The sequence below is a fragment of the Melospiza georgiana genome, chromosome 14, assembly GCF_028018845.1.
Source record: "Melospiza georgiana isolate bMelGeo1 chromosome 14, bMelGeo1.pri, whole genome shotgun sequence".
NCBI classification, from domain to species: Eukaryota; Metazoa; Chordata; class Aves; order Passeriformes; family Passerellidae; genus Melospiza; species Melospiza georgiana.
This window is the reverse complement of record NC_080443.1, coordinates 5,808,009-5,826,991: the sequence shown is the minus strand read 5'-3', so window position 1 is coordinate 5,826,991 and position 18,983 is coordinate 5,808,009. Positions and strand designations below refer to the sequence as shown.

At 41.2% G+C, this 18,983-nt stretch overlaps 1 protein-coding gene across 2 annotated transcripts in view; it reads left to right on the top strand.

Moving 5' to 3' along the window:
* Nucleotides 1-17,823, top strand: part of DPY19L3 (dpy-19 like C-mannosyltransferase 3) — a 36,594-nt gene extending 18,771 nt beyond the window's left edge. The window contains exons 13-19 of one of the 2 annotated variants that reach the window (XM_058033968.1): nucleotides 7-129; nucleotides 481-592; nucleotides 1,113-1,169; nucleotides 5,396-5,478; nucleotides 11,918-12,050; nucleotides 14,273-14,431; nucleotides 15,015-17,823. In XM_058033968.1, coding sequence (XP_057889951.1) covers nucleotides 7-129; nucleotides 481-592; nucleotides 1,113-1,169; nucleotides 5,396-5,478; nucleotides 11,918-12,050; nucleotides 14,273-14,431; nucleotides 15,015-15,176 — 829 coding nt within the window. In that variant the 3' untranslated portion in view covers nucleotides 15,177-17,823. The other variant, XM_058033969.1, reaches the window with a different exon arrangement.
* The last annotated feature ends 1,160 nt before the right edge of the window (nucleotides 17,824-18,983 follow it).

Genomic DNA, 18,983 nt, shown 5'->3' with positions numbered 1-18,983 from the left:
AATTAGTGGTTCAAATCAAGTCCATTTGAAGGACAAAATGGAAGAATACACAGTGACACTGAAGCCTGAGGCTGCCTACAGCTTGGTTCACACAGTTCTTTTTGGATGTCTGGCATTAAGCACAATGAGGTATATTTTTTTTTTTATTTTAAGGGCTTGTTCAGATGATTGAGTATATTTTTATGAGAGTGTAAAATATGTTGACCACAAACTGATAGGATCATGAACATTCTTTCTCTCCCTGGTGTATTTCTACTTGTAGACTGAGGCATTTCCCAAAATTCTGCCAGAAAGAATGGAAGTTTGGGAAGAGAGATGTTCTCAGGAGAGTATAGCAAAGTGCAGTGTTAATCCTGTACTCAGTTATTTCAAAGGCATGAAAGTCTCAGAAAAATGTTCAGAGTTTCTCTAGACATGAACTGCTCTCACAAGCAGCTTTGCAGAGCTCCCAGTGATGATGAAAAGTTTGTGTTCTTCCAGGATGAAGTACCTCTGGACATCCCACATGTGTGTGTTTGCATCCTTTGGCCTGTGCAGTGCAGAGGTTTGGAAACTCATCCTGAAGTGTCTCCATCTCTACACATCCCAGAGGGTGAGCACTGTACTCAGCCTTTCATCCACTGGGCTTTGGGCTGAACCAAGTCAAGGCTCAGGGCTGAGTATTGCTTGTGGTTCTGTCAAAGCAGTTATCTCTGCTGGATGTGTGTATAAATTTAGTGAGTAAAATGGATTTTCTGGTGGTTTCCATATTAAACAATTCCATTGGAACACACTAGATGGCAATATAGATGTGGCTATGAAAAACAGCCATAATTTTACTAAACAAATCTCCGTATTAAGAAATCATCAGCAGTCTGAGGAGACCTTTGCAGTCAATTATATTGAGTGACAGTGTTTTCCACCTTGTAGAATATAGATTTAAAGATATAAATCCATCTTTTGTGATGAGTCTGTAATTAGGGTTTTACTTGAAGATAAAATCAGAATATGGGCTTAAAATTCAATCTCTTAAATTCCACTACATGTGAAATATTTCAGATATCAATACATTAAAAATTAAGTCTATTAAATGTATCATCAAAATAACCAATTTTTTTTTCAATTTCTCATAGACACAGGTGATTAAGTATTCTGTACCAATAATTACATTACTGTACATTTCATTTAAGGTAAGAAATTTTTTTCTCAATGTTTTGGCATATTTTAGTTGCATGAAATTTTTCCTTTCTCCTAGAAGAGTTGTCTTATTAGTAACTACATACAAAAATTGTAACTGAATTTTAAAAATGAGGATAGCTGTGCCTGTGGAATTGTCTGTGAAGGATCAGTTGCGCTAATTTGATCCAAAATAGTTGTTCACAGATACAAATGTTTATCTGATTGTATGTGTAAGTATCAGGTGTTATTTAAAGGCATAATTTTATGGAGAGTTGTCTCTTTTGGTTTTAACTAAGTTGTGGATAAAATGCAGATTGTCACATTGTGCCATGATTTATTGTAGGAGCAGAAATAATAGTAATCTCTACTGCTGTGCCTCATCTCATTTGTTTTAAAGTACAGAATTATTAAATGGTCAAGTACCTGCTTTGTCTTCTGTCTGTTCCAGAAACAGAATATTATTATTGTCAAACACTTAAATGTAAATGCATCAAACATACCTAAATCAATAACGTGTGCAAGATTATCAGTGTGTCATAGCAGTGAGATTTAGAACACTGATTTAATGGGCAAACCATTCTTTTCATCTGTAGTCACAAAGACAAAAAATTCAGAGTCTGCTTTGATGGAGAAGTTGTTTCTGCAATAACTAGTCTGAGATGAAAATACATCTGTTAAATAATTCCCTTCAGAAAAAGGCAAGATTCATTTCATTGTTGCAGTTCAAAAGGCAGTAGTGAGGCAGTTAAGAAAGCTGCTAATAGAGTTCACTCCAGTATTGTGTTCCCCCCTCTAAAACTGAAACAAAAAGTAAAAAAATACTGTTTTCCACTTAAATTGTCTTATTGTTCTGTTAGGGGACACTTTTTGTCCACTCATGTGATGGTTAGGAAGTCATTTGCTATTTTCATCATCTCTGAATATGACACAAAAAATGTCATTTCTTCTGACATGGAGGATACCAGGAGCATGACATTCTGATAGTCTAATGTAACAGATCACTAGGAATATTTTTCCTCCCACTCTTCATGAGCAGATGTAAAGTTCCTAAATTCTGTCAGATTCAATTCTGAAGTCAACAGAAAACACTGATTTCATGGGCTTTAGAGCAGTCATTAGTTGTGCTCAGTCTGCATGAAAAGCATCATTTTCATGTTTCTTCTAAATAGAGGAAATAATTTTTATTGACATTAAAAATATTATTTTTCAAATTTCACAGTAGGAATGAGAAATTTGTCACCTCTGAGTTGTTTTTTGTCCTGAATCAGTTCTTGCAGTTGAGCTACCAGAGGAGTGGATCTCTCTGTGGGTCTTTTCTGCAAAGCTGAAAGAGTTGATAAGAAACCTGAGAGAATCACAGAATATCCTGAGCTGGAAGGGACCCACAAGGCTCCTGTCCCAGGTGCCCTGGCGTGGTCAGACAAGAATTCTTACAGAGATCCAGAAAAGACCCATTGCTTCTGTGACAATGTGGTTTTATATTCTCTAACACCTTACAAACAGGCAGTGGAAGGAGATTTTTGGAACAGAGACTCACTTATCTTTCTCTTTTCCAGAGAAGAATTTCTCTGTTGAATCACTGACTGCTCAGATTGCAGGGGCAGTTTCTCTGTACACCACAAAGTTACCTGGCCATCAGGGCTGCTTCTCTTGAATTTGTAGGGAGGCAGTTGGGTGTTTCATTATCTGTTACATTTGTCAGAACTGTTCTTCAGTGCAGTTCCTCAAAATAGGACTTTTATGGGATTATTAACCTAATCCTGAATAAGCCAATGAAAGCCTCTTTTGAGGCATGTGGCTACTACAGCCCCAAATACATCACTTGAACAATAATTTATTGAGATGCAGATGCAGCTACAATGCTGGATGTCTTTCAGATTTCAGGCACAGGATGTTTTGAGACCTGTAAGACATCTGTATTCCTGTTTTCATGTGATTTTCATTATTACAGTGCAAACATCTTTCAGATAAAGTGAAATGCTGAAGTATTTCCATGCCTACTTTAGCTGTGCTGCAGATAACATAACACATGCATAAAGCAGTACCAAGTAGTATTTATGTTTCACTTTTTACACTTTTTAGGTAGGTTTCACCTTTATCTGTATTTTGTATTTTAACTTCATAATAATGCTCATCAATTTGTGTTTGCATGTCAGTAATTTTGAATAAATTGTTGGTACTTAAGGTGATTTTCTGAGCTTGAGCATTCTAATTCCAAGGATTGCCAAATAATCTTGATTTCTCTCTAAGAGTAAACACTCTATTCCTGTTACTTCTGCAGCTGCATTTTTATCTTCATCATGGCCAAGTCCTTTACATTTATCACAGCACATGCTGCAACAAATACCCATGACCTGAGCAGTCTTTGGTGTATGAACAGCTTCAGTTCAGGGCTAATTTAAGCCACTTGACAACTGGTTTCTTTTCCTGAAGACTTTGGCCCCAGAGACAAGCACTGTTACAAGTTGGAAACCTCTTTCACATTTCCCTCTCTCTTCTGAGCAGTTTGTTACATCCCCTGTGTGCTCCATTTGTTCTTTTTATCCTCTCCTGGTGTAACCAGACTTTTTCTCAATCTGACATATACTTGATTTACAAGACAAAGTTCTGTCACTGCTATTGTAAGCATATTTTTATATGCTTAACTTTTTATTTGTCATTATCTTGTATTTGGAACTCCTGAAGTACCTTACTTTTCTCTTGGTTCTACCAATCAAATGTAACACTACCTGGAAATTTTTCAATTCACTAAGAGCAAGCCCCATGACCAAAATTTTCCTCCAGTGGAAACTGCTTGTACTCACTCAAAACTTGCAGTACTGTGAGTTAAAAAACCTTTCCAGAGGGAATGCCATGGAACAGCCCCAGCAGTGAGCAGGGAGCTGTGGCACTGGTGGGACAGCCACTGGTTCCCCAGGAGGTTACAGGGCAGGGTGCACTGAAAAGCAAAGCAGGGCCCATTCCTTGTGTCTCCACCCTGAAGGACTCCAAGCTCTCAGAATGTGCAGCTGTCCAGGGCATTTCAGTAATGAAGAGAGGCAGTTTGGATTCATGATGAGACTCCACAATCTCCTTTCACAACAGCTGGAGTTACTAATCTCTGGGAGAGCTTCTGAAGAGCAGAAATGCATCTGTTGTACTGTTGTACTTCCCAGAGCTTCCCCACAGCTGTGATGCTGCCATGGCTCCCCCTGGGAGGTGCCAGGAGCACTTGAACAAGTGTTTTAAGCAAGCAGGTACACTGGTGAGACTCTTAATTGGCCCAGTTACACCTCCTGCCCCCAGGCCTGCCATGTAATTACAGTTTTAGTGAAGGAATGCCTGTGTTTGCTTAGGGGCTCAGCAGCACCACATTCAGATTGCTTCTGAACTCTTGGATGAGCATTAAAATGGGATGATTAATGGCTTTTTAGATAATCAGGTGGGTTTTCTTAGACTTTGTCCTGTAGCATTTCAGTTTTCAAACCAGCAGTCCTTCTTATCTAAAGCAAGCAGGTTTGGAATAGGTTTTTGCATAGCATCCTCTGTAGTAAAGACTGATGCACAGCAATCTGTCATTAGCATTGTCATTATCTTCCTTAATTGCTCCCTTCTGCCCTGAAATATTCACTGCCTTAAACAATAAACCCTTAAATAAATCATTGTTCCCTTAGCTTTTTGGACAGGAGGGTTAAGCTTTTCAGAATCAGTTTCCATCCTTTCTTCCCTCCTCTGGATTTGATTTATGTATTCTTTGTCTATAGTAAATTTTTAAATGCTTTCCCCTGATGGCCTATTTGTTGTTGTCATTCAGTCACAGTTTTATTTTTGCCTTCAGTAGTTCTCTTTTAATTCAAACTTCTGAAATACCATTAATAGCATCTGCAGTACATCTAATAGTCTCTACTTCTGATACATATTTCCTACTTTTTAAAATTTAGTTTTATATTTCCTTTCCAAACTTAAGGTTAATTCCTGGGGCTTTTCCTTGTGTTGTCATTATTGATAATGGGAAGTTCTAGTCCTGTTGGTCATCTGGCAGGAGCTGCAGATCTCCAACTCTGAAACTGTGTGTTCACCCTGCAGTGACAGCCCCCTCTCCTTCCTAGGAAGGGCAGATAGATACTCTTGTGTCTTGGAATTTGCCCATGAGCTGGACAAGATTGTTTGCCAGCTAAGAGGAAATTATACATTTCAGCATCCAAAACTTGTTTGGTTCATTCTGTCTTCAGGTTGTTCTGTTTTGTTTCCATTTTAGTTCTGGCCAGGAATAATGGATGAACTATCAGAGCTGAGAGAATTCTATGACCCAGACACTGTGGAGCTGATGAACTGGATTAAGTAAGAGGATTTTTTCTCTATTTCAGTTAAATGCTATTTGTGTAGATCTAATGTTCTTAGTTATAGTGTTCTCCTTATTTGTCCCAGCTCAGCAGTGAACTCTGGTGACCCATGAGGATAGTCAGGGTGAGTGGGTTATCAGGAGGGGAGCAGCTGTGGAGAGCAGCCCCATGCTGGGGCTCAGTGTCACTGCTGTGTTCCCTGTGCTGATCCCTTTGCTCCCACAAGGACACAGTTCTCCCAGCCAAAAGAGGTAAATTTGGAGGTGTCAGGCTTCTCTTATCATATTAGAGCTACTTTACATGAATAGACCTCTGCAGTGCAATCATTTTATTCTCCAGCCCCCACCCAGCCTGTCCTTCCCAACTCTTGGAAAATTCGTACTCTGCACTCTGTTTGTTGGACTTGAAAACAATCTAAGTTGTTTCTGCTTGATAGAATTAATCCCAGCATGTGTTCCAAAATCTTTTTAATTGAACTTGAACTTGTTACAGCTAAGCATAGGTGCAGTCTGTCAGGAGTGGGAGTTAATCATTCCAGCCCCACCTCATCAGTTCTGCTTTCTCACAGAGCACAGGAAGGTGATTTTTAGGTGGAAACAGTCTGGAATGCTTCATGTAGGAGGTGCTGAGATAAAAGGCCAGATAGGATGTTCTCTGGTGGGCTGTGAACTGCAGGGATGTGTTCTCTATTAACATAGAGCAGCCACTAAAAACTTTCAGGTTAAGTTTCTGAACAGGGATATTCCTGGGACTTGTATTTATTTGCAACTCCAGCAATGATTTTAAAAAAAGAAAATTGGTTTCATGTTATAGAGGAAAACATTTTGAAAGTAAATCTGAATATACAACATTAAATATTGAACTGTTTGAAGTATTTCCTTGGAGTATTTCCTTCATATGCAATGAACTTCAGTGAAACCAGTCACCCAGCCTGTTCTCCCCATAGCAACATATTTACACTCCATAATGTTGTATTTCTTTAATCCATAAACTAGAAGGAGTAATTTAGAAGTAAAATATATTACAAGCCTTCACTGACTTATTTTGAAAGCAGGCCATGATTTTTTCCATCATTTAGAATCTTTGCAGCCTTATTGACATGTTTTTGTGACTAATGTTTACCAGCCAGTTCCATTTAGCACTACTGTTTTATTAAAAGATGGTAAATGTCTGATAGTTCAGGTCTCCTGTGTGCAATATATAGAGTTATATATAGATTTATACATAAAATATGCATGTGGAGTTATTCCCAGCCATGAACTGGATTTGACTGGCTCCAATGAGAATAATTTTTCATGTGTTCTTAATGCTGAGAATGCTAAACTGGTCCTTGTCATCTCTTCATTCCAAGTCATGACAGACAATTACAGAAGGGCATTTTTTTTACTTAGAATTTATTGTATTTAGAAATATTATTCCTGTGAAGAAGAGTTAATTATCTGTGCTTTAAATACCAGTCAACAAAATTTATGGTAAGTTTCTCAAAGTGGGACAGATTTTGTTAAGTTTGATGTGTAAGAGAACACTTTTACTTTACTAACACTTGATGGTTGTGCTGTAGTTAATGACCTGTCAAGGCTGGTGTCAGGAACTAATCATTCATTATTAAAACTCAGTATGAAAAGCTCTAATTTGTCATGTATATAGCAGTGAATTAGGAATAACTCATCTGTCTTGCAATCTCTCCACAACAAGAAAACCCTTCTGTGTGCATAGTTCTAAATGCATATTAACTTGTCCAAATATACAATCTGAATAATGGCCAGCTATTAGTCTGTCCCCTGTGAAGTGTCTGCAGATGCATTTCTTACTCTTCCCCTCACTAAAATTGCCACAGCATTTTCAGGAAGATCTACTGCTTTGTATCTGTACAATTGCAGAGCACAAGTTTTTCCATAATGATCTTGCATATCCCAGTCTTCTGCTTTTTTCCCTACCCACCATCTCATTTTCTTAGCTTTTTTTCAACAAAAAAGTCGAGAATCCAGTGCTCCAGGGATAGTTCACAGTTCTGTTCCCAGCTGGGAGGTACATTAAGATTCTTAGTTTTGGTCTTTCTCCCTAAGACAACAGGAACAACATGCTCATTTGTGAGATGGGGAAGAATATCAGTAGAATGAGCAAATCAATAGCGTGAACTTCCCTCTCTGTTTACTGCTGGTAAGTGCTAAAGAAGCAATGACTTCTGCCTTTAAAGGGGAAATCTGTCTACAGTTGTGCAATATATCAGCACCAGTTGCCAAAACTCACAGAAAAAGTTCTTTAAAATCTTGGGCAACAGCCAAAACAATAGAAAAGTTAACTGAGACTGAGATTCAGCAGAGCATGGTTGGATGTCAGTACCTGAACCAGGTGTGGGGACAAGCAGGCAAATTTTTATATTAGTGGAAACCCCACAAATTTCCAAAGAATTCCTAAGGTTATGCAATGAAACACCCATGTTTCAATGGTGGTTCTTTCTTAGTAATTGATACTAATTTATATTAATGGCTACATTTAATTTCAAGCCAGCTTTAAAGTTTAACTCTGTTACTTACATTCCTGATTTTCAAGGTAATCACACTGAAATCAACTTGTGTTCCAGACTTTAAAGGCAATATTACACTTTTTTTTTTAATTATTGTTCGTAAATTCTTGGGCTTTTGTTGGACAGACATGTGAGTAAATTCCAGGCATGAACCTGAGAGTGCTGAGAAGTAGGTTTATAGCAGCTGTGTAGGTGCTCTCCTTTATGTGAGCATAATCTGCATGCATAAAATTGAAGCTGGGATTCACATCTTGTTGCTCTTTCTTTGTGACTGTCATGTTCCAATTTTTCAATTTTCAGCCTTTCCAAACCAGAGGGAAAAAAAAGAACCATGACAGTGTGCCTGAATATGCTTTGCTGCCTATCATCTGCAGCTAAATCTGTGATGTTTTAATATTGCATTCTGCAAATAAAAAGATTTTCTTTTTAAAGAAAAAGAAAAATCTATCATGGCATATTCTTCAGAATCTCCTTTTCTCAAATCCTTTCACTTTGTTGATTCATACCATACTCAGGCACTAGTAAAGGAATAATCTGTGATTTGTTAGATTTTATGGCTTTGAAAGTCAAAGGGTTCAAGTCTGGAGGATTTCTACTAGGAATAGCCATTTTATTTCTGATGATGTAACCTGTAATTGCAATGTTGGCCATTTCTTCCTTAGTGCTTCCTAAAAACACCTCACAATAATTCTTTAGTATTTTAAGAGAAAGAATTACTACCACTTTCAGAGTCTGTGCAAGTATTTCCTGTAAAACCCTTTCATTTTTAATGAGTTATTCTTTTGTATGTATATAATTCTCTAAATTCTTAATTGTAAGGTAAAGAAAAGGCTCCTACACTATAATATAGTGCTTAGTTTTACCCATTAGCTGAGCTGTAATTAACTTGTTGAAAGCTTAGAGCTTCAAAAATAAATGAGATTATTTGTTCAAAATGCCATCAGGTCTGCTTGGAATGGCATTTAAATTATATAATGTAAATCAGTTTGACCTGTAAGTCCTTGTCATTATTTAGTGACATTTCCTAGAGAATAAATTGTTTGCGGGTTGGGCAGTGTGGTATGGAGCTTGGCAGAGAGCTATAAAAACAAATTATCCTTTCATTTTATACATCATTTGCTGAGACAGTTGTAAAAATGGTTTGGTTTTAGAGTAATAGAGAAGTGTCATTCAGGGTTTGCAGCACAGGAGGTGCCCTGGCTGCAGAGCCCTGCAGGAGGCAGGAGCCGTGCTGGCCCTGGGAATGCTCCTCAGGCTCCTGTGTGCCCAGAACTCAGCTGGGGCACCCACAAGAGCTCCTGGGGAGGGAACTGGACAGGGCAGACACTGCCTGGGGCTCTGTGCCACCTCCCAGGGTCACCTCCCAGCTCTCAGCCCAGGGCACTGAAATCCAGCACAGGGAAAGAGGGGTTCCAGTAGCTGATCTGGAACACCTGAGCTGCCCAGTAAAACAGGGACAGTGATGTGTCTGAAGGAGAATCATTTCCTAGGACTTCAAACCTGTAAATCTCAGGGAAACATCTGCCTTTACCTGGAACACCAGATTTTAAACTCCACCCCGACCAAAGCACTTAATGCAGTTGTTTGAAAAGCAAGAAAGGGTCACTTGACTGTCTTCAAGGGATAAGGAGAGCAAAAAGTGCTGGCAAAACTCTTTCTGTCTAGTAAAGATGCAGCTCAGCTGTATTTCACCCCTTCTGGGCAGGAGTGAATGCTCTTGGAAAGGGGAGGAATGGAGCCCTGAATCCTCTGCATGATCCATTTGCTGAGGGAGATTCCCTGGGGGCTGCAGCTCCAATCTCTGCTCCCTGTGACCAGAGCAGGGTCAGCCTGGAGATCAGGGAAAGGCTCTGCTTCCCCAGAGGTGCTGGCACTGCCAGGGGATGGGCACAGCCCTGAGGCTGCCAGAGCTCCAGGAGGGTTTGGACACCAGGGATGGACAGGGGGATTGCTGGGGAGTCTGGACAGGGACAGGGGTTGCACTGGATGAGCCCTGTGGGTCCCCTCCAACTCAGTGTGTTCTGTGGTTCTACATTTTTGACAAGCATTTTTACCAGTAGGTTATTAATAAAGGGCACTACACCCTTTAGCCTTTGTTTTAAAGAAAAGAGCCTGCAGGCTGGTTTGGCTTTTTTGTTTGATTTTTGTCCTGTGGTTTTGCCTCTGGTCCTTGTTGGGAGGGGCTGTGTGAGTGGGTTTAAGAAAGTTTGAGTCTGCTACAGAGCCCATTATAATGCAAATCTGCAATCAGAAGAGCAGGGTTGCCCTGGTAAGGCCAGACAGATTTTAAAATTTGAATTAATCTTGAACAACCACAGAACCTACTTGTCACATTAGAAGTTGCCTGGCCCAGGCATAAGCAGAGGAACATGTTGAAGCTGCTTTAAGCATCCTCATTTTTATTTGGGTGTCTGAGCTCTCCCAGTCCCTCTGTGAGTCCAGCCCGTGTCCTTTGCAGCTCAGTCCTGCACACTTGTGCTTTCCCACAGCTCCAGGGAAATCCTGCCTGACAGCCTGTCAGGGCCATCCCATTTGCATAGTACTAAATTCTAACAGGAATTAATTTATTTTAATGGAACACGTACTTCAGGACACTTGTGGCTTTGAATATTTTAAGTAATAAATAATTTCTTAAGAGATCAAATATTTTCAGGCTTTAAAATGAAATTGGTTTTATAAAGTGCTGAAGGACTGGTCTATCAGGAAAGTTAAACTGACCTATTAAAATACTATCCCTGGCCTTCCTAGATGAGATTAATGTACCAGTGCAAGATTTTTTAGGAAGGGTTTGTAATTATTAATTCATTTGCTAAGCATAATCTCTTGAAAGGCGATAATAAAATTTAATCCTTGTCTCAACATTTTCAAGCTGATCATGGAGCTTAAAGCAGACTGAGTGTGTAGCTGCAGTTTCCAAGCTCCCTGAAGTGCACCCCTGAGTGTCACAGTTACTGGAGTACTTCAGTGTGTGCATGGGATATTAGGCACCTATTCACATTCTAATTCCATTTGAGTTGATTAAATGTGTGCTGATTTCTGTTGGTTTAGTCTTCCCAGACCCTTGCATGGTTATGTGCCTGCTAAGCACCAGAAGACACTTCAGCATACTCTGGCCAGTTCCAATTAGCCTGATTACAGGACTGTCCATGGCCTGGCATTTTTACTCTTTCTTTTTGCTCTGCCCTTCTGTTGTGTCTTTGCAAATATTTAGATTGTAAACTTGTTGGGAAGAAGGTAAGCAAAAATAATTATTTTCATTATTGGTACTTGAGTGATCTTGAGATACCAGGGCTGCTATTTGGAATTTCAAAGGTTACAGTAAAAAAAGTGACAGCACTGTTCTGGCATCCTCTGCCCCAGCTTTTTGCAACTGGAATGTCCTTTTTCATAGTTTCTCTCCCACAGTTGTCAGAATAGGAAGAGTAATGTCTCATTGAACAAAGTTTTTGTTCTAAGTACATGGTGAATGCCAGGACAAGAACAGAAAGTTTTACCATTGAGATTAAATAATTCATTTTATGTAAAGTACCTTATATTTATCAGACTGAAACTTAAGTCACAGTAAGTTTCTTGAAATATTAAAAGAATTAGAATATAGAAACCTACAAATAGTCAGAGGCGTTATGAACCTGAGATAGATATGAAGTACAGAAATAGTTTGAAATTTTCAGGGTCAGGTTTTCCTTAGATTTCCTCATAGTGCTTAGTAAATTTTTTATTTGCAGTTGAGTATTATCATAATGTATCCACTTGGCATTTGAAGAAAACACAGTTGCTTGAACAGTTTGCTCCCTGGATAGAGGAGAAGCAGAAAAATACTTTTGCAGTCTTTTTTTTCCTTCTGATCTGTCCCAAGCATTGCAAAAATGCCCCTGCAGAGACTCCCTCAGACTTATCAACATTTGTTTAGGTCAAACACTCCAAACACAGCAGTGTTTGCTGGGAGCATGCAGCTGTTGGCAGGAGTCAAACTGTGCACGGGACGGACCTTAACCAACCACCCCCACTATGAGGATAAGAATCTGAGAGAGAGAACAAAGCAGGTAAGAGATTTCTGATTTTTTATAGTAATCCTTGCCCATGTCACTGACTGCACTCCAGAACGCAGTAATGTCCTCATGGCACACTGCAAAAGGCATTGTGTGCTTTACTCGTGGATAACTCACTGTCAGGCACAGGCCCAGGATTTACCTGCTTTGGGATCTCCTGAGTCACTTCTGGCAGCTGCTGAGTGTCTGAGCAGCTCTGTGCCCAGCCAGCCCCAAGGGCACTGCTTTGGCTACTGTGGCATCAGTAGATCCTGGTGCCCACTTGGGCTGTTGAACCCACATGGAGCATTCCCTGATACTCCCTTCAGTTCCCAGAGCAGCACACAGCATTTGATACAGAAATCACCCTGAGAAACTGCACATGGAGATGGGAGACTGTTTTCACCTACCCTCTCTGGACTTGAGACATTCTCAAAGCCTGACAGCACCATCCTATGATGTGTAGCCAGCAGCATCCTCACCATAACACACATCTCCACATGGGGATTTTACTGAATAAAGCATTCATAGGTTGTTTCTATAATATTTAATTCACATGGTTTCTTGTTGCAGACATCTTTTCATGAAAATCCTTTCTTAAGGATTTTTTCCTCCTGAGAAGCTGAGAAGCCTCAGGAACAAATGTAAACAATGGTTATCTGCTGCTGTGGAATGCAACAGGTGCATCTGGGATTGGTCTCATGTGGTTGTTTCTAATTAATGGCCAATCACAGTCAGCTGGCTCAGATAGAGAGTCTGAGACAGCTGCCTTGTTATCATTCTTTCTCTTTCCATTCTTAGCTTAGCCAGCCTTCTGAGATGAAACCTTTTCTCTATTCTTTTAGTATAGTTTTAGTGTTATATATATCATAAAATAATAAATCAAGCCTTCTGAAATACAGAGTCAAATCCTCATCTCTTCCCTCATCATAAGACCCCTGTGACCACCATCACAGTTTGTCAATGCCAGTTCTTTGTGTGGCTCAAGACAGAGCTCAGAGCAAACAGAGCAGCAGTGAGGGGTGCTGTGCTGTGTGTGCTGAGCTGTGTGTGCTGTGCTGAGTGTGCTGTGCTGTGTGTGCTGTGTGTGCTGTGCTCTGTGTGCTGTGCTGTGTGCTCTGTGTGCTCTCTTGTGTGTGCTGTGCTGTGTGTGCTGTGCTGTGTGTGCTGTGCGTGCTGTGTGTGCTGTGCTGTGTGTGCTGTGTGTGCTGTGCTCTGTGTGTGCTGTGCGTGCTGTGCTTTGTGTGCTGTGCTGTGTGTGCTGTGCTCTGTGTGCTGTGCTCTGTGTGCTCTGTGTGCTGTGTGCTGTGTGTGCTGTGCTGTGCTGTGTGTGCTCTGTGTGCTCTGTGTGCTCTGTGTGCTCTGTGTGCTGTGTGCTGTGCTGTGTGTGCTCTGTGTGCTGTGTGCTGTGTGTGCTGTGCTGTGCTGTGTGTGCTCTGTGTGCTCTGTGTGCTCTGTGTGCTGTGTGCTGTGCTGTGTGTGCTCTGTGTGCTCTGTGTGCTGTGTGTGCTGTGCTGTGCTGTGTGTGCTGTGTGTGCTGTGCTGTGTGTGCTGTGCTGTGTGTGCTGTGCTGTGCTGTGTGTGCTGTGTGTGCTGTGTGTGCTGTGTGTGCTGTGTGTGCTGTGCTGTGCTGTGTGTGCTGTGTGTGCTGTGTGTGCTGTGTGTGCTGTGTGTGCTCTGTGTGCTCTGTGTGCTGTGTGTGCTGTGTGTGCTGTGCTGTGTGTGCTGTGTGTGCTCTGTGTGCTCTGTGTGCTGTGTGTGCTGTGCTGTGTGTGCTCTGTGTGTGTGCTGTGTGTGCTGTGTGTGCTCTGTGTGCTGTGTGTGCTGTGTGTGCTGTGCTGTGCTGTGTGTGCTCTGTGTGCTCTGTGTGCTCTGTGTGCTCTGTGTGCTCTGTGTGCTCTGTGTGCTGTGTGTGCTGTGCTGTGTGTGCTGTGTGTGCTGTGTGTGCTGTGTGTGCTGTGTGTGCTCTGTGTGTGTGCTCTGTGTGTGTGCTCTGTGTGCTGTGCTGTGTGTGCTGTGTGTGCTGTGTGTGCTGTGTGTGCTCTGTGTGCTCTGTGTGCTCTGTGTGCTCTGTGTGCTCTGTGTGCTGTGTGTGCTGTGCTGTGTGTGCTGTGTGTGCTGTGTGTGCTGTGCTGTGTGTGCTCTGTGTGTGTGCTGTGCTGTGCTGTGTGTGCTGTGTGTGCTGTGCTGTGCTGTGTGTGCTCTGTGTGCTGGAGCTGGGTTCCCCTGTTGTGCAGATCTACCAGATCTATGCCAAGCGCTCTCCGGGGGAGGTGCACGGCATCCTGCGCTCCTTTGGCACGGACTACGTGATCCTGGAGGACAGCATCTGCTACGAGCGGCGCCACAGCCGCGGCTGCCGCCTGCGCGACCTGCTGGACGTCGCCAACGGCCACGTGAGTGCGACACTCAGAGCGAGGGACACACCAGAGCCTGGCGTGGCTCTGAAACACAGCTCCTGAGGGCGTGCACTGTGGGAAGGGAAACCTGCTGGGGCCTTTAGACATTCTCAAAATGGCCAGATTGACACTGCTTGCTCTTAAGGGTACTTGGGAATAAAAGGGGGAATCTCAGCCTGGGCAGGGTAGAAGTCACTTCCTGACGAGCTGCAGGTGAGGAGCACGCAGCAGAGGAGGCTCCCTTCAGGAAATCACTTCAGAGCTTCAGTTCCCCGAGGTGTGGTTCTGTTCCCACGCTGTGTCAGGGCAGTTCTCAGGCATTTCTGGGCTGAGCTGGAGCCAGAGGAGGCTGCACAAGCCCAAGCAGACATGGACCTCTGACAAAGCAGCTTCATCCATTTAAAGACAATAAGTCTTACTGCTTTAAAGCTGTTTTCTTCCTCCCCCTTGTTTCATACTGTGAACAAACCTGGCCAGCCTGACCCAGTGAATATATTGTGAAGGTTTTTATGAACTTGTTATTGCCTGGAACTGTGAGTTGGCTGAAGAAATTTCACCCATCTGTTCCATTTCATTGCAGATCATGGATGGCTTGGGAGAGAATGAACCTGATTTGAAACCTTCGTTGTATCCTCGCTTCTGTGAGGAAATTAGAAAAAACCTTCCTTCTTACACCATGCACTTCACCAGAGTGTTTCAGAACAAAACATTCCACGTCTACAAACTTGCCAAGCATAAATAACATTTCCAACCATAACTTCAAGTTCAGTATTTGACTGCTAGGACCACATTAGGAAATGCAGATGAAGTTTACAAACAGGTTACATTTGTAAGACATTTTTCACCAATGGTTTTTTGTTTAATTACTGTGATTCTTTTTTAAGACAGTTTAATTTTGATAACATTATTGATGTTGCAAACATTTTCATAAATAAATGCTAGCAGGGACCATTTTGATTTAAATTCTGACCCTCAGAATATTTAGGTTGTAACTGTTCCCCAGTTTAACTGATTGGAAGACAAGGGCAGCAGTAGGAGCACTGCTGAGTGCCAGCCTGTCAATCTGCTCAGCAGTTCAGATTTTCCTCTCAAATGGTAGAAATTCAGTGAAAGCAGCACATGCTGCTCCTGCCCTGAGTAAGCATTGCCTTTGTGAATCCTAAACATAGTCACAAAATGAAATTTTGTCTTACAGTCTGATCCTTTTTAACAGATCCCTGTGCTCTTTCAGTGCCTCTTTTTTGAATTCTTTGGGAATGTATGTGGATATGAATTTCCAATTTTGTGAGTGTGATTGCAGAATCAGTGAGTGTGGATTAAGGAAACAATTTTGAAGAAAAATAATCTTTGGTCCAGCATTTTTAGTGATCAGAAACAAACTGGTTTATAACATTAAGTGTTTAATGATGGGAGTGTTATGTATTTTTAGTGAGAAAAAAGGCTGGAGCATGCTTGATACATGTTGCATGTTTGTATCCTTGTAAAATACTCAGAACAAACAAAAATCCAAATTTCTCAGTTTGGATTCTCAGAACACTTTCCTGTATATACTTTCTGAGCTACAGGGGATCCTTTTTCTCCTTGTATGAATCCCACTAGGATAGCAAAATTGGACAAAAGAAAAACTCATCTCTAAAGCAGCAGGAAACCAGTATTTCAATACATTCAGATAGTAGAGCTTTGTTTTGTATTATTTTAGACACAAAGCTCTATATTTTAGCACAAAATCACTGTGTCCTTTTTCTTTAGCCTAAAACAGAGACTACCAGTATTTTAAAATTATGTGGGAGATTAAGTGAAGCCAAACCTCAATGCTGAGAATTTTGTGGTTTGTTTGTACTCTTTGTCTTTTTACCAGCCTGAACTTTGTGCTTTGTATCGGATTTCTAAATGTTCTGAAGGTACCATATAACTTTTGCTGTGTTTTTAGCACTGCTTTGGTTTTAGATTGAAATCAAAAGTCAAATTTGGAAGCCTCACAGTACTCTCCATCTTGAATTAGACATCCACTAGGCTCTTTTGTTTGTTAAGAAAAACAGAATTGTAATAATGAAGTGCCTCTAGGCCCAGGTTGAATTAACATTTGAACACCTATAAGACTGTTTGTGGCCTGTGCAAATAACTCAGTTATAGTAATTACCACTGCAATTAATTTCTAATGATGGGAAACTTAAAGTGCTACAGATAGCACACTCCCCATTTAATTTAATCAAGATGTGTAATGAGATTAGCTGTCACAACTGAGCTGGGCTCCAATTCCAGATGATTTAAGTGTTTTCCCTTTCAGCTGTACCAAGGTAAATTACCAAAGAGATGGAGATGCTTATGTCAGATGCTCAAACAATTTTATATTCAGTAAATACTCATTAAACAATGTTCAACATCCTTCTGCCTTTCTCTGTGGCACAGGAGGCTGTGTTAAATCACATGCTGACAGGAGCTGGCTTGTTACACTGAGCAGCTGAAACTCCTGACTAATTCCTAGCCTGTATCCTTTAATGAGGTTGGAGACCACTGCAGTTTAACATAATACAATAGTAAAACATTTTAATCAGTATTAAAACTTTAATTAGGCCTGTAATGATGCATGGTTCTTGCTGCAAGCCTGGGTCAGTGAATCCCTCAGTGAGTGCCTTCAGTGACTGAAAACAAGCACACAGGAGGTGAAGGATGTGTGGGCTGTAAGGCTTGTTCTGGAATGCAGCTGGATCTCTCTGCAGAGGTGCAGGGACTTCCCTTCGGTGGAGGGAGGGATTCCCAGGCCCAGGGATAGCCTGTTGTCTTCACAATGTACTTCTAGTAACAGCTGAGACTAAGAAATCCTGACTAGAACAGTCATTATTTTTAAACTGTTTCAAAAATGCAGTTTCTAATATTGCCAAAGGAGAAATTTAACCTTTTCATGGACACTACCAAGTGCAATCTGGTTTGTTTGGGGTTTTTTATACAGAAAGATGCATTATGAGAGATAATCAGAAAGGTTTGACACCAAGGGTTACTCCAGGGACTGTGGTGCAGCATTCAGACAGTAACTCCAAGAGGGCAGGTCCCAGCTCCTCCCTGCCCTGTTTGAGCCAGGCCTGGGCAGAAGCTGCACCTCCATCCCTGAGGCTCCCCAGGCTGCTCCTTGGTGGCCACAAGGACTCTGTGCTGCATGTGGTCAGTGCCACTGTGGTACCAATTACTGGTTTTAGATTGCAGAGACAAAATGCTATCAAGGAGCCAGGACTTTTTTAGGAGAGAAAAGCCTTTGAGATCCAGAAGTGTATTTTAATTTCTTGTTTCAGTGTTCTGCTGGTGGGATCTAACATAGTTATTTTATAATATGTTGTTGTAAAGAGATGTAATGATTATTGTATACTAAATAAAATTGTGTAATTTGAAAGTCACTTTTTTTGCTTGTTTATGTGTTGGGATGGGCTGAGTAAGACCTGGTTTGGGAATCAGCTTTGTTTCAGTCCATATGGAGGAAAGCAAAATATTTTTCCCAAGCAAGTTTTGGTTTCTCAAGCTCATTATATTGTGTATAGCACTGACTTCTGGAATCACCTTTGTGTTTTAACAGCTTGCTGGGCTTCCTTTGTTAGAAGCTAAAGGTACAGCCATGATTTTTATCAGTCATCACCCCATGCATGTCACCTCCAGTAAAGTCAGTAGACTGAGGCAGTATATCCATGTAAATAAATATTATTTCTTTCTTTATTATGTGTAATATATCACTATAAAATCATATATGAAATGCTTTGACCACCAGGGACCTGCTTGTTTCCACACTGTAGCTCAGGTTTAGTATTTTTAATACTAAAGGGTGCATTCTTTGGGGGTGCAGAGCACATGTCAAGTTCTGTATGTGCAGGAGGATGGCCTGATGTGACTCTTGTGGCAGGAAATGCAGAGCTGGAGATAAAACTGCCCATGTACAGGACTGGTCTAAAGGGGGCTGGGGGAATTTGTCACCAGCATTAATTAGAGATTAATGTAATTGATGGGATGTGAGTCACACAAGAGGGGATTCTGTGCTCCAGGGAACCTCCTCCTGTAAATCCCCAGGAGATGGCCATGGGTTTTAGCATTCTTGTAATTAAGAAAATGCTCAACTTTCTTCTGCCCACCTAATCCTGCTTCTTTACAGCCCTGTTTCCCTCCTAAACCTGCTGGTCAGTAGGTCAGACCTCAGGGCAATCAGCTTTCCTTGGTCCATGTTATGTACTTGGAATGTTATTTTAACAGGGGAAGAACACCAAGATTAATGTAGCTGACAGGCAGCCAGATTAAATACTAATATCCACATGATTATTTAAATTTCAGACCTTTACAAACATTTTATGCTAAATAAAATGTTCTTACTATATGTTTAAAGTCTGTAAAGAACATGGAAGAAGATTAATAAAAGTACTAGATTACTGCAAATCCCACTACCTAGGGACCCAATGGGGTTTTTTATTCAATATTTTTCCTTCCCCCCTGACCCAGAGCTTTCTGTGAGAGCCAGCTGTTCTCCCTGGGAGCCAGGGCAGTGCTGGGATAAGCCTTCCTGCAGAGGCACTGA